Here is a 16637-nt window from a genome sequence, read left to right as displayed (position 1 = left end):
GGTTCCATTAATCATCCCCCCCCCCCCTCCTCTCAGACAGGCAACCTTGATTACAAGTGGCAAGAAATTCATTAGAGCCGAGCCTCTGACAACTCTTATCTCCGCCGCTGGATCTGACTCATTAGGCAGCCAAATTAAAGCTATGATGGCCCTGATGAAACCCAGCGCTTGTTTATCCTGGGAGATGTGATGCATCTGCCCATACGTCAGTGGAGTGTGGACGCCACGCACCCTGCGCCGCTCGGGCCTCCGCGTCGCTTGCCAGGTGCTTTTATTTTGACACGGAAGCTTGACAAAATGTCGGATATTTCCATCCTGTGTCTACTTCAGACATCTGAAAGAAAGTTAATAAGCTCTCCTTACACATGGAAATCGAGCAACAATTTAGCATGCTGGTGCCTTTTACACAGAACCCAGAGCAGTGTCGCCTCAACTGTGTTTACTTTCACACAGCAATTGCGAAAATGTCAGCACCAGTGTCTGGCGTGACACAGAATACATCAACTGGGTTGAGTGAGTCAGGGCGGTTAAACCATTGCCCAAAACTTTTTTCCACACAGGTGGCGTCCCATCTCAGTTAGACCCTGTTTACACTGCACACCAAAATCACAGTTTTTTTGCCCTCATGTGACTCAGATTACATATATTTTTTGCCAAACGAAACGCTCCAAAGTGCTTCAAAATCTGATCAGCTTTAGGCTACATCAGAAAGTAGTCCACATTGGATCGGAATATGATCTAATATATATATATATATATATATATATATATATATATATATATATATATATATATATATATATATATATATATATATATATATATTAGAGATGCGTGGATAGGCAATTATATCATCCACAACCGCATCATTAAAGTCGTCATCCACTCGCCATCCACCCGAACCAACATTTTATCAAAACCACAACAGCCCGCCACCCGCTCGTTGTTATATATAAGGGGTCGGGCAACCATTACCACTCAAAGAGCCATTTTGACCTGTTTCACAAAGTAAAGAAGACAATGGGAGCCGCAACCATTCTCGCGAATATCTGCTAGCGGTCACCCAGATAACAAGAATAAGGGTGTGCTATGTATATACATTTCCGAATGGTTCAACAGCCACCCCCCCGAATCTATTTAAAATCTATTTTTTCGTCATGTCACCCGCACGACCCGCGGTTTATCCACGGATGAGACCGCATAACCGCACGTCTCTAATATATATATATATATATATATATGTATATATATATATATATATATATATATATATATATATATATATATATATATATATGTATATGTATATATATATATATATATATATATATGTATATGTATATATATATATATATATATATATATATATATATATGTATATATATATATATATATATATATGTATATGTATATATATATATATATATATATATATATATGTATATGTATATATATATATATATGTATATGTATATATATATATATATATATATATATGTATATGTATATATATATATATATGTATATGTATATATATATATATATATATATAAATATATATAATATATATGTTCATATTATTAGAATATCACGAAAAAGTTGATTTATTTCAGTAATTATATTCTGAACGTGAAACTTACATTTTATATCAATTCATTACACACATAGTGATATATTTGAAATGTTTATTTCTTTAAATTTTGATGATTAGTACTGACAATTACTGAAAATCCCAAATTCAGTATCTTAGAAAATTTGAATATTAGTTACGACTAGTACCAAAAAATATTTTTTTGAAATGTGGGCCAACTGAAAAGCATGAACATGGAAAGTTTCAGCATGTACGGCAATCAATACTTAGTTGCAGCTCCTTTTGCCTGAATTGCTGCAGCAATACGGCGTGGCATGGAGTCGACCAATCTGTTGCACTCCTCAGGTGTTATGAGAGCCCAGGTTGCTTTAATAGTGGCCTTCAGCTCTTCAGCATTGTTGGGTCTGGCATCTCGCATCTTCCGCTTCACAATACCCCATAGGTTTTCTATGGGGTTAAGGTCAGGTGAGTTTTCAGGCCAATCAAGAACAGGGATACCATGGTCCTTAAACCAGGTACTGGTAGATTTGGCACTGTGTGCAGGTGCCAAGTCATGTTGGAAAATGAAATCTTCACCTCCATAAAATTGGTCCGCGGCAGGCAGCATAAAGTGTTTTAAAACTTCCTGGTAGACTGCTGCATTGACCCTAGACCTCAGGAAACACAGTGGACCAACACCAGCAGATGACATGGCACCCCAGACCATTACCGATGGTGGAAATTTGACACTGGACTTCAGGCAACGTGGATTCTGTGCCTCTCCTGTCTTCCTCCAGACTCTGGGACCTTGATTTCCAAAGGAGATACAAAATTTACTTCCATCTGAAAACATAACTTTGGACCACTCAGCAGCAGTCCAGTCCTTTTTGTCTTGAGCCCTTGCGAGATGCTTTTGACCTTGTCTCTTATTCAAGAGTGGCTTTACACAAGGAATGCGACAGCTGAAGCCCATATCTTGCATACATCGGTGCGTGGTGGTTCTTGAAGCACTGACTCCAGCTGCAGTCCACTCTTTGTGGATCTCCCCCACCTTTTTGAATCGGCTTTGTTTGACAATCCTCTCCAGGGCGCGGTTATCCCTCTTGCTTGTACACTTTTTTCAACCACATCTTTGTCTTCCCTTCGCCTCTCTATTAATGTGCTTGGACACAGAGCTCTGGGAACATCCAACCTCTTTGGCAATGACCTTTTGTGTCTTGCTCTCCTTCTTTAAAGTATCAATGGTCATCTTTTGGACAGTTGTCAAGTCAGCAGTCTTCCCCATGATTGTGTGTCATACAGAATCAAAACGAGAGACCATTTAAAGGCTTTTCCAGGTGTTTTGAGTTAGTTAGCTAATTAGAGTGTGGCACCAGGTGTCTTCAATATCTGACCTTTTCACCATATTCTAATTTTCTGAGATTTTCAATTTAGGATTTTCATTGGTTGTCAGCTATAATCATCTCCTTTTTGGCAAAAAACACTTGAAATGTATCAGTCTGTTTGGAATGAATGTATACATTCTACAAGTTTGACTTTCTAAATGGAATTAATGATTAAATCAACTTTTTCATGATATTCTAATAATATGACCAGCACCTGTGTGTATATATATATATATATATATATATATATATATATATATATATATATATATATATATATGTATATATATATATATATATATATATATATATATATATATATATATATATATATCTGCGATGAGGTGGTAACTTGTCCAGGGTGTACACCGCCTTCTGCCCGATTGTAGCTGAGATAGGCGCCAGCGCCCCCCGCGACCCCAAAAGGGAATAAGTGGTAGAAAATGGATGGATGGATGGATATATATATATATATATATATATATATATATATATATATATATATATATATATATATATATATATATATATATATATATATATATATATATATATATATATAATATGCAGGTCTGGGCAATTATCTTGACTTGGGGGTCAAATTTAGAGAAAAAAATGGGTCTGGGAGCCGGTAAATCTTTTTTTAGGAACACTGATACAAAACGTCACAATAATGTCTGAGAGCTGAAAACGCTATGACAGACAGCCTTATTAACAGAATGGAATTATATATTTATTTTTCTTACTGAATGAGACACCCAGAATGTACATGAAAATAAAGAATGTGGGATTTACAATATTATTTGACCGATAAAACACTGAATATTGACAACATATGAACGTCACACACCCTTTCGCTTGACATATTTTTCAATCAAGCAAAACACAACAAAAATGCAACAAACAGCGATATATGAGCACGAAGTGTAAAAAAACAAAAAATAAAAACATCTACAATCTGATATATCACTATAAGCTTTAGAACTTTGTTGTAAAAATCTCCTTCCGCGTCTGTCCCTGACACCCACTTTTCAGGCTGGTCGCTCAGTAAACACTCTGTGGAAACGCTCCCCACCCACACTACTTGGTGCCTCGTCTGAGCTGCTGTGACTTAGGTGACCATAGTAACTAGTATATCATGCATAAGTTAAAGTTAAGTTAAGTTAAAGTACCAATGATTGTCACACACACACTAGGTGTGGTGAAATTTGTCCTCTGCATTTGACCCATCCCCTTGATCACCCCCTGGGAAGTGAGGGGAGCAGTGGGCAGCAGCGGTGCCGCGCCCAGGAATCATTTATGGTGATTTAACCCCCAATTCCAACCCTTGATGCTGAGTGCCAAGCAGGGAGGCAATGGGTCCCATTTTCTTAATAGTCTTTGGTATGAACTCCCAACCTATCGATCTCAGGGCGGACACTCTAACCACTAGGCCACTGAGTAGCTTAAGCTTCGATTCCAACCATTGAAATACTTTGTATAGTTCAAGACTTACAGTCATTTGAAAAAATCACTGAACATCATAATGGCAGCTACACTTTCCATCTTAGAGATCTAAAAAAATTATTTGGGAATGTCCGACGGGCCAGTTTGAAAAGCTTAACGGGCCACATGTGGCCCCCAGGCCTTAATTTGTCCAGATCTGGTCTACAGTTTATCCATTCATACATTAAACTACTTTGATTTTTTCTACATAAAAAACAACTATTTTTTAAGGTGTGGAAATTGTATTTCATTTTGTAGTAGTCGCGACTTCTTTATTTATTCACGCAATCCGGTCAGTCTCCTGCCTTTTCGCTTTATCGAACTGCACATGCAAGTGAAGTCGATACCACATCAGGGCCTGTGCGTGTTCACACTGGAGTCTGATAAACATCTCATTTTGCTTGCAATCAAAACAGTCAAATGGGGAAAAAAAGTATTTCTAAAAAATCCAATTTGGTCATTTTGGCCTACAGTGGAAATGTAATCTTAGATACTACCTTGAAATGGTGGAATATTGCCGGGTCGTATTCACACAGGACAACAAGTGGCTTCTGATGCTAAGGTTGAAGGTTGAACATTTCTGGGTTGATTTCACCTCCGATTCCATGTCAGTGCCAGAAAAAAGCCGGTTTCGTATGTTAAATGTCACATCCCAGTCCTCTCTTTGCAGAATACCCTTACGAACAGGCAGCATCCTGCCTCTTTTACAGCTGATTTGCCGGGTCAACTGTCAACTTTCTCTCCTAAGTAAATGACGACATAGTTCCTTTCCATTTATTCTTGGTATGTTGTTCATGCAAACAGCAACACAGAATTTTTTATTTTATTTTGCATGTGTCAAAGGGGGCTTTTGATACTACCTTGGGTGGCAGGAAATTGCCAGGTCGATTTTGTTTTGCAGAAAGTGTAACAGGGGTTTGTGTTGCTGCATTAAATGGCAGATCGTTGCCGTGTTGACCTTGTCCCCCAGTTCTGGGTCTCACACCGAAAACACACAAAATGCCGACATTTACAGTTTGAAAGGGTCTTCTGATGCTGTTTTGGCAGAAAATTGCCAGGCCAACTTTCCCATTTTTCGATCAGCACAGAAAAGTGTTAAAAACGACTTTTGACACTACCACCAATTGTGGAAAATTGCCAGGTCGACTTTTCCATTCTGTTCGGTGGCCAACCCAGAATACACAGAAAAGTGTTCACAGAAAGTGTGAAAGGGGTTTCTGATGCTGCATCAAAGGCAGAAAATTGCCGGGTTGAATTTGTCCCCCATGGTGTCCAACCCAGAAAACACTAAGCAATTCTGACACGAACAGAAATTGTGAAAGGGGCTACTGATGCTGCATCAAATGACAGAAAATTGCCAGGTCTACTTTGTACCAGTGGGGACTTGTCCAGGGTGTACGCCACCTTCTGCCCGAATGCACCTGAGATAGGCTCCAGCACCCCCAGCGACCCCAAAAGGGACAAGCGGAAGAAAAGGGATGGATGGACTTTGTACCGGCATTTTGTGTCCAACCCAGAAAACACCAGTGACGTGCAGTCAGGGGAGGCAGGTGAGGCCCCGCCTCACCTGCCATCATGGAAAGAGAAACATGTAAAAAGAAAAATAAATAAATTATATTGTTATATATATCCAGTGATTATACTATACATTTATTTTCCATTTAACTTCACCAGTTGTAAATGATTTTTTATTCAAAATCGCTTAATTTTCACATTTGCCGTTCAAATACTGAGAATTAGTTGCGGTGAATCATAAAACTGCTGCGAAGACGTACATTGTGAGGCACCTGTTCTCTGGCCTCCTGGTAGGAGAGGGCGCTAGTGATCCCAGAGATCATTCTTGCACTACTCGGCTAAGCCTGCATGGGGACATCTGAAGCCGGTATGTTTTAAAGTTGTCGTTTGCCTGCATGTTGTAAAAACAACCGTCCAACATTTTACAACTAATTGTAAACTTATACGTGCCGACCATCAGGGCCGAGTTGCGATGAAAGAGTGTGTCGATGTTGAGATATTAAGCCGAGTTGGTGAGTGAATTTGTTTGCTAATAGTAGCTACTACCATGTATTTTCTATGGGCGATTAGCATCGGGTTTCAATCCCGTTTCCTCCAATGTTTCTGCTCCGATTGAATTTATATTTATGTCGAGTCTTTATTTTGGGTACTTAAATATGGTGACTGAGTATTGTGGCAACACTGTGTACTGTCGTGTTTGTTATCTGCTACATACATGTGATGATTTAATATTGTTAATGTTAGCAGTATTATCGCTAATAATGATAATAATAAGTGTCATTTATTTATAATATAGCTAAAGTACCTGCTACATTAAGTTAAAGTACCAATGATTGTCACACACACACTAGGTGTGGTGAAATTTGTCCTCTGCATTCGACCCATCCCCTTGTTCACCCCCCTGGGAGGTGAGGGGAGCAGTGAGCAGCAGCGGCCGGGAATCATTTTTGGTGATTTAACCCTCAATTCCAACCCTTGATGCTGAGTGCCAAGCAGGGAAGAATGCTGGTATGCGCTTTTAAACATAACTCGTTAACGGCTGCCAATCAAATGGTGAATAAGATACTCCATAGCAGGGGTCACCAACGTGGTGCCCGCGGACCAGATGAGTAGCCTGCTGGCCTGTTCTAAAAATAGCTCAAATAGCAGCACTTACCAGTGAGCTGCCTCTATTTTTTACATTTTATTTATTTACTAGCAAGCTGGTCTCACTTTGCTCAACGTTTTTAATTCTAAGAGAGACAAAACTCAAATAGAATTTGAAAATCCAAGAAAATATTTTAAAGACTTGGTATTCACTTGTTTGAATTAATTAATTTATTTTTTTCTACTTTGCTTCTTATAACTTTCAAAAAGACAATTTTAGAGAAAAAATACAACCTTAAAAATGATTTTAGGATTTTTAAACACATATACCTTTTTACCTTTTAAATTCCTTCCTCTTCTTTCCTGACAATTTAAATCAATGTTCAAGTATTTTTTTTTTATTATCGTAAAGAATAATAAATACATTTTAATTTAATTCTTCATTTTAGCTTCTGTTTTTGCGGCAAAGAATATTTGTGAAATATTTCTTCAAACTTATTATGATTCAAATTTAAAAAAAATATTCTGGCAAATCTAGAAAATCTTTGGAATCAAATTTAAATCTTATTTCAAAGTATTTTGAATTTATTTTACAATTTTTGGTCTGAAAAATCTAGAAGCAATAATTATTTGTCTTTGTTAGAAATATAGCTTGGTCCAATTTGATATATATTATAACAAAGTGCAGATTGGATTTTAACCTATTTAAAACATGTCATCAAAATTATAAAATTAATCTTAATCAGGAAAAATTACTAATGATGTTACTTAATTTTTTTATTTTTTTCAAAACGATTCGAATTAGCTAGTTTTTCTATTATTTTCTTTTGATTGAATTTTGAATTTTAAAGAGTCGAAATTGAAGATAAACTATGTTTCAAAATTTTATTTTCATTTTTTCGTGTTTTCTCCTCTTTTAAACCGTTCAATTAATTTTTTTTTTCATCATTTATTCTCTACAAAAAACCTTCCGTAAAAAGAAAAAAATGTACGACGGAATGACAGACAGAAATACCCATTTATATATATATATATATATATATATATATATATATATATATATATATATATATATATATATATATATATATTTATAGATTTCTTTTTTAAAGGTAAATTGAGCAAATTGGCTATTTCTGGCAATTTATTTAAGTGTGTATTAAACTGGTAGCCCTTTGCATTAATCAGTACCCAAGAAGTAGCTCTTGGTTTCAAAAAGGTTGGTGACCCCTGCTCTACACGGTTCATACGTTTATAAATCTGACTATGATGAAGTCAGTGCCTCACCAGCCATTAACCTCACCGCATCTCACTGGAAAACAGTAAGCAATTCTTGTCTTCACAAAAAGTGTGATGCTGATGCTGTCCATTATGGCAGAAAATGTGTCCCCCATTCTGTGTCCAACACCGCAAAGACAGAAAAACATTTACAGAAAGTGTGCAAGTGACTTCTGACGCTACAACCAGTTGTTGAAAATTGCCGGGTCAACTTTTTTGTTCTGTAATCAGCACAGAAAGCACAGCAAAATGTTGGCGTTCACAGTAAGCGTTTAAGGGGCTAGTGACACAACACCTTATTGTGGAAAATTCTCTGTGGCCAGAACAGAAAACACAGAAAAATGCAAGATGTTTACAGAAAGTGTGAAAGACGCTTCTGATTTGACATCAAACAATTGCCGGGTTTACCTTGTTCCCCTGTTCTGTGTGCAACACAGAAAACATAGAAAAGTGTTTTACAGCGTTTACAGAAAGCGAAAGTGACTTCTGATTCTACCACCAAAAATATCCATGTTGACTTTGGCCCCGTTTACACTGCACACCAAATCTGATTTTTATTTGCCTTCAAGTGACACCGATCTGATTCTTTTGCGAGTCTAAACGCTCCAAAATACTTCAAATCTGATTTTTTTTCGGCATCAGATTCAGCCCACATCAGGAGGTAGTCCAAATCCGATTGGAATCTGATCTTTTCAAATGTGACTTCAGTCTAAACGCAATGTGACCAGAGTGTATTTTTTTCATCAGCTTTGGGCGAGCTATGTCACTCGTGTGCGGCGGGAAAGACTCAGTCAACAAAGGAAGTGGATACGTCATCACGACATCCGGTTTCGGTGAGCAAAGTAAATTTAAGACGACCCAATTTTCGATTTGTCACTTGTCAATAGTGCACAAAGGCTACACGAGATATAGTGAATATATATTTTGATTCCAAAGAAAAAAGCGATTGTTGGACGACCGGAATTGATGCTGTGGCGTATTTGCTTAAATGTGAGTTGAAAAATAAAGCTAACGTACAGTAGATCCACATGGATGTCCGTCTCTCCTCTACTTAACAACCAACAAAAGATTAAAACCCCTCCCAAATATATTACAATATATACCAGACCTGGGCAAATTAAGGCCCGGGGGCCACATGCACCTCGTTAATCTTTTCAATCTGGCCCGCCGGACATTCCCAAATATTTTTTTTAGATTTTAAAGATGGAAACTGTAGCTGTCATTATGATGTGCAGAGATGTTTTCAAATGAGCGTAAGTATTGAACTATACAAAGTTTTTCATTGGTTGGAATCTGCACTTTTGCATGATATACTAGTTACTATGGTAATGTAATTAGTTACTATGGTCATCAAAGTCACAGCAGCTCAGACGAGGCACCAAGCCGTGTGGGTGTGGAGCTTTTCCACAGTGTCAGCCTGAAATGCGGGTGTCAGGGACGGACGCGGAAGGAGATTTTTAAAACAAAGTTCTAAAGCTTAGTGATATATCCGATATATAAGATTGTAGGTGGGTTTTTTTTCATCCTTTGCGTTCATTTTGCTGTGTTTGTTGCATTTTGCTTGATTGTAAAATATGTCGATCGAGAGGGTAGGTGACGTTCATATGTTGTCAATATTCAGTGTTTTATCCTTCATAGTTAATATTGTAAATCCCACATTTTTTATTTTCATGTACATTCTGGTTGTCTTATTCAGTGAACAAATTTAAAATTCCATTCCGTTTTTCAAGGCGGTCTGTCATAACGTTTTTAGCATTCAATAAGACATTATTGTGAGGTTTTTTATTACTGTTCCTAAAAATAGATATATCGGCCCCCAGACACACTGTTGTGTCTAAATTCGGCCCCCGAGTCAAAATAATTGCCCAGGCCTGCTATATACAGTACAGGCCAAAAGTTTGGACACACCTTCTCATTCAATGTGTTTTCTTTATTTTCATGACTATTTACATTGTAGATTGTCACTGAAGGCATCAAAACTATGAATGAACACATGTGAAAGTATGTACTTAACAAAGAAAGATGAAACAACTGAAAACATGTTTTATATTCTTGTTTATTCAAAATAGCCACCCTCTGCTCTGATTACTGTTTTGCACACTCTTGGCATTCTCTCGATGAGCTTCAAGAGGTAGTCACCTGAAATGGTTTTCACTTCACAGGTGTTATAGTTTTGATGCCTTTAGTGACAATCTACACTGTAAATAGTTATGAAAATAAAGAAAACGCATTGAAATTATTGTACTGTACATCCATTCATACATCATATTAGTTTTGGTTTTTTTACGTAAAAAGAAAAACCCACCTATTTTTAAGGCGTGGTGACCATATCTATTTTATTTTGTAATAGGAGCAACTTCCTCCAAGTCAATTTCCTTTGTTTACACTTTAGCAAAGTGTGCTTGCAAGGGATATTGGAGCCACATGCAGGTTTACATTGGAGGCTGATAAAAGCCACATTTTACCTGCAGTGTAAACAGTCAGATTTGAAAAAAACACACAAAAAAAAACATTTAGATAGAAAAAATCCGATTTGGGCCACTTCGGCCTGCGTTGTAAATGAAGTGGCCTTTGTCACCCCGTTTTGTGTCCTGATATTTAAACAGGATGAAAACAAAAAAGAAAATGCCAGCATTACAGAAAGTGTGATACCACTTATTGTGTCCCGAGAAAGATGGGAAATTTCACAACATTTCGATTTATGCAGAAAAAAGCCAACTCTTACAGACGTGTTAAAGGCGGCTTCTGATATACAACCTTCCAAACAGCAGGAAACTGGGGATGGACTCGGTGCCCCTCATTCCGCCCTGGTGCCTTTTTCTACAGCTCGGCGCTTAAAAGGCGACGTAAAGATGTCAGTTCCTACACTCAGCGCAACGTGGAACAATGAGGTCAGTGACTCTCGCTGGCACCGCCCTCCTCTCCAAAATAGCCGAGACACTCTGGCACAGTGTTGTGGAATCAAGCCTCTTTATTAATCAGCTCCTCGTGGGACAATGACAAAAAGTTGCAGTACTTCCTTCCCCAAGGCCATCAGTTAAACGTCCTCACATGTCTCAGCCTTTAGAAAGTCTGAGCTAGAGAGTTAACTTCCTCACAGTCAAAGGATACATTACAATAACAACGCCATTCACACGTCGACATAAGCAAATACTGTGTGTATATATATATATATATATATATATATATATATATATATATATATATATATATATATATATATATATATATATATATCTTTATATATATATATATATATATATATATATATATATATATAAACATATATATATATATACACATATATATATAAACATATATATAATTAATTTAATATTCAACGAATACATATTTGAGGGATTGTCCACAGGTGCCGCAGTAACAAGAGCAGGGCCGGAGGCCTCCAAGTAGTTTGGCAAAAGGAAAAGGAAAGATAAAATTATTCCAGTTTGAGCTTTTTCTGGACCATGTTCACAGGAAAATGAAGTGAGCATAAAATACCAAAGGCCGGCATCCCCTTCCTCTCCCTGGATGTGGTCACATATATCTGACAAGAAGTTGTTATACGGTATAGTCAGGATAGGGTTTTGTTTTTGGTGCGGCGGAACTGTCTGTTATCCAACTTAAAACTATTTGACCGTGTGTGTTTATTGGCATGGTGCTGCTACCTGTTTTCAAAATGAGCATGTTGAAAGTAGTTCACTGTTTAAATTATTTCAAATTCAAACAAGAATTCTCGTAAAATAATATCCATCCATCCATTTTCTACCGCTTGTCCCTTTTGGGATCGCGGGGGTGCTGGAGCCTATCTCAGCTGCATTAGGGCGGAAGGCTGTCTACACCCTGGACAAGTCGCCACCTCATCGCAGACAACATTCACACTCACATTCACACACTAGTGTTGCCAATCAACCTATTCCCAGGTGCATGACTTTGGAGGTGGGAGGAAAATATTATTTAGTATAATATATTTTTTGGGCCTTCTTTTCCTGGCAGGAGTGACTGATGGAGAAGTTAATCGCAGTTTAAAGGTGATCAGTCAATCAGATAATCAATCATTAAAAATCAATCACACGCATTTACAGGGTGAAAACTGTTCTGTAACATAAAGAGTACTGTAAATATTCTCTCAAACAGTTTTAACACATTAAACATTTTAGTATTGTATGATTTAATCCTTAAAAATGTTAAATGGTGTAGGGTTTTTCTTATTACATATAATCTCTTAGCACAAATAAAAAACAAGAACATGAAATGTCAAAAACCAAAATTTAATATATAAAGCGATTTATTAGGTCAATATGCTTTACATTTGTCCGTTGTTTGGTCGTTGTGGTTCTTTCAAACAAAACCTTCTCACATGCAAACAAATTGTACAAAACACCAAACCAAAAGAAAAAGAAAAGCAAAAAAAAAAAAAAAAGAGACTCCACTAAAAAAGAAAAGGACATGCTACCAACAGAAGGTTTTGGCTTGACATAAATACTAAAAAAAAAAAGACTCTTCTCATAGTGCCCATTTGTACCTGTTAAATATTTACATATTCACAAATCAATAAATAAAAGTGTGAGCATATTTGCAAATAATGCTCGGTCCTCTTCATGGAGTCGTCCTCCAGTTTGTGCTTCATGCTGGAGTCTCTTTCATGATTAAGTCCTTATTTTGTCCTTTCACGGCCTGCTCCCTTGTTCTATCTGCTGGTGCTGACTCCTCACCGCGAACCTGTTGACGTGCACCGGGATGGGCACCACGATTTTGGGGTTCCTCACAGGCTCCCCCGAGCGGTTGTTGACGTTGCCGGCCTTGATGCGTTTCCACTTGGCCCTGCGGTTCTGGAACCAGATCTTGACCTGGACCTCGCTCAGCTTGAGCGCATGCGCGATCTGCGAGCGTTCGGTGAGAGAAAGGTACTTTTTGCAGTGGAACTCTTTCTCCAGTTCCAGCAGCTGCTCGCTGGTGAAAGCGGTTCGTCTCCTCCGGCTCTTGCCGGCCGAGGAGCCGCCGCCGCCGCCGGCCGGGAGCACGTCATGGGGTCCCACCTTCATCTTGCCCTTCTGGGACAGGGCCCCGCAGGTGTTGCCGTCTGAGAAGCTCTCGTTCTCGCTGTCCACGGAGCTGTCCTCCCGGTCACTGCACGCCGTCTCTGCGGACTTCAGGTCCAGTTTCTCGTCGTCTGAACTGTACAGTTTGGTCTCACCTAAAATATAAAGAAAAGTTGCAAAATGATGCATACAATTGTAGAAATATTTTAAAACACTTTTTTTATGTTTAATGTTCTTTCTTCTCTTTCCTTTCTTTCTTTTACTGTAACTGGATTTGTGTACTGTTATTTTTTGGGTTATTTTGAGAATTTTCCTTTTCTTTTCCTCTTTTATTGTAACTGGATTTGTGTATGTTCTGTAAATGGATCTGTGTACTGTTATTTTTTCATTATTTTGAGAAATATCTTTTTCTTTTCCTTTTTCCTTTATTTTTATTGTAACTGAATTTGCGTATGTTCTGTAACTGTATCTGTGTAGTTATTTTTTCATTATTTTGAGAATTTTCTTTTTCTTTTCCTCTTTCCTTTCTTTTATTGTAACTGGATTTGTGTATGTTCTGTAAATGGATATGTGTACTGTTATTTTATTGTATTATTTTGAGAATTTTCCTTTTCTTTTCCTCTTTTATTGTAACTGGATTTGCGTATGTTATGTAAATGGATCTGTGTACTGTTATTTTTTCATTATTTTGAGAATTTCCTTTTTCTTTTCCCTTTTCCTTTCTTTCATTGTAACTGGATTTGCGTATGTTCTGTAACTGTATCCATCCATCCATCCATTTCCTACCGCTTATTCCCTTTTGGGGTCGCTGGCGCCTAGCTCAGCTACAATTGGGCGGAAGGCGGGGTACACCTTGGACAAGTCCGCCTCCTCATTGCAGGGCCAACACAGATAGATCTTAGTACTGTTATTTTTTCATTATTTTGAGAATTTTCTTTTTCTTTTCCTTTTTCCTTTCTTTTATTGTGACTGCATTTGCGTATGCTTTGTAACTGGATCTGTGTACTGTTATTTTATCATTATTTTGAGAATTTAATTTCTATTTTCCTTTTGCCTTTCTTTTATTTGTAATTGGTTTTGTGTATGTTTATTAACCAGATATGTGTATTATTTTGAAAAGGACCCCAGGAAGACGAGCCTGGCGTTTGTGCGTCGGCTAATGGGGATCCTCAATAAACAATGAACAATAAACAATAATGCAACTGAGAGTATTGCACTCATAATTAAGCTATAAGACGTGTTCAATTACATAATTGAAATGCCATTCTTTTTTTTTTTTAAATCGGGTATGTAAAGCAAATAAATAAATAAAAAAATCTTACCGGATATCGTCTGATAACTCTCCGAGAAGTTGAGCAACTCCGATCCTTTCTCGCGGCCGTGCAGCTCCTCCGAGTGCGGGCTCTCCTGCCTCCTCGCCCCCGGGTCACCGGCGCTGCTCCGACGCGGGCCGGGCAGCTCTTGCGGCGGGTAAAAAGTGTCCGGCGGGTCGGAGAAACTGGGCATGGTGGTGGTGAGAGCCACCATGGACGGCACGCCTTGTCCCAGACTGGCGCAGAAGGTGTTGGTCAGGCGGCCGGCGAAGGACGCCAGGGGCGCCAGCGGAGGTATCCCGGAGGACAGGGGCGAGTGCGCTAACGCCTGCGGGAGGACCAGGGGTCTGTAGGGCATGAACATGGGGTAGCCCGTGTAGAGCAGGTGTCCCGGCCTGGGCTGGGGGGTCCCTATCAGGGAATCAATGGAAAACGCAGTCCCTTGCCCTCCTGGTCTTTGCATCTTTGCATGCAAACTAACCCCCACTTTTTTGGGTTTTCTTCCCCCCCCCACCCCAAAAAAAGTCACACTTTTCGGTGCAGTAGAATCCTGAGCCGCATCCCCGTGTGCGTGGAACACTTGGAAAGGTTTGAAGAGCCGCGGGTCCGCGTGTGTTCCCTCTCTCGCCCCCCGTAGTCTCCCACTAACTTTGTCCCACTCTGACACTTAAACACGCGGCTTGCTTCTATACCGCCTTGACAACTCCTCCCTCCGCGAGGTGCGCGCGCACATCGCGGAGGGAGGGTGGGGCGCGCATTGGTTATCATGTGCGAGACAAGAGGCATGAAAAAAAAAAGGGGGTCCCTGGGGGCTCATCCATCTTCCTCAAATTACGCTTCATTTCCTTATTCAGCCTCCGAATTTTTGGCTGGCCAATTCCCACTAAGCCCCCCCCCCCCCCCCCCTTCTTTAGACCTTCCCCTTCTATCACCATCGACCACACCAAGCCAATCAGCTATTAGTAATTTTGATTGATGATTAGCAATTACTCCGGATTCAAAACAACGCCGCCTTTTGTGGTGCTGCTTCCCCCCCCCCCCCCCCCTCTTCGCCCCCTCCCCGTTGGCATCAAGAGTCTGGAGGGGAGGAGAGGCAGATGTCAACGATACTCCCTCCCCTCCCTCGCTCTCAGGGCCTATTCTCCCCCCCAGCCCCAAAACAATGTGTTTGGCCCCGGATAAAGAAGTGCTGCAACAATTGTCCCCTGGAGAGAGATACTTTGGGAAAATTAGATTCAGATAAAAGGCGTGTATATGCCGGGTCAACTGCAGCGTGGGTTTGCAACATGTTCTATAGCCCAAGTCAAATTAGGGACGGGGGGGTTAAAGTGACTTAATTTGACTAATTTCAGTTGCTAAGTGACCAAAATAAGCCTCTAAAATATATATATATATATATATATATATATATATATATATATATATATATATATATATATATATGTATATATCAATCCATCCATTCATCCATCTTCTTCCGCTTATCCGAGGTCGGGTCGGGGGGGCAGCAGCCTAAGCAGGGAAACCCAGACTTCCCTTTCCCCAGCCACTCCGTCTAGCTCTTCCCGGGGGATCCCGAGGCGTTCCCAGGCCAGCCGGGAGACATAGTCTTCCTAACGTGTCCTGGGTCTTCCCCGTGGCCTCCTACCGGTTGGACATGCCCTAAACACCTCCCGAGGGAGGCGTTCGGGTGGCATCCTGACCACCTCATCTGGCCACTCTCGATGTGGAGGAGCAGCGGCTTTACTTTGAGTTCCTCCCGGACGGCAGAGCTTCTCACCCTATCTCTAAGGGAGAGCCCCGCCACACGGCGGAGGAAACTCATTTCGGCCGCTTGTACCCGTGATCTTATCCTTTCGGTCATGACCCAAAGCTCATGACCATAGGTGAGGATGGGAATGTAGATCGACCGGTAAATTGAGAGCTTTGCCTTCCGGCTCAACTCCTTCTTCACCACAACGGA

The 16637-nt window shown here is 39.6% G+C and overlaps 1 protein-coding gene across 1 annotated transcript; it reads right to left on the bottom strand.

The window, feature by feature from the left end:
• Positions 1-11682: 11682 nt before the first annotated feature.
• On the bottom strand, positions 11683-15323 carry gbx1 (gastrulation brain homeobox 1). The gene is made up of 2 exons (XM_061921125.1): positions 14684-15323; positions 11683-13516 (listed from the first exon to the last, which is right to left on the bottom strand). Exons 1-2 carry the CDS (start codon positions 15135-15137, stop codon positions 12990-12992), a joined length of 981 nt encoding a protein of 326 aa, XP_061777109.1. The 5' UTR covers positions 15138-15323; the 3' UTR covers positions 11683-12989.
• Between the last annotated feature and the right edge of the window lie 1314 nt (positions 15324-16637).

Source organism: Nerophis ophidion, linkage group LG14, assembly GCF_033978795.1.
Source record: "Nerophis ophidion isolate RoL-2023_Sa linkage group LG14, RoL_Noph_v1.0, whole genome shotgun sequence".
Lineage (NCBI taxonomy): Eukaryota > Metazoa > Chordata > Actinopteri > Syngnathiformes > Syngnathidae > Nerophis > Nerophis ophidion.
Note: the sequence above shows the minus strand (reverse complement) of the source record. Positions and strands in the feature narration are given on the sequence as shown.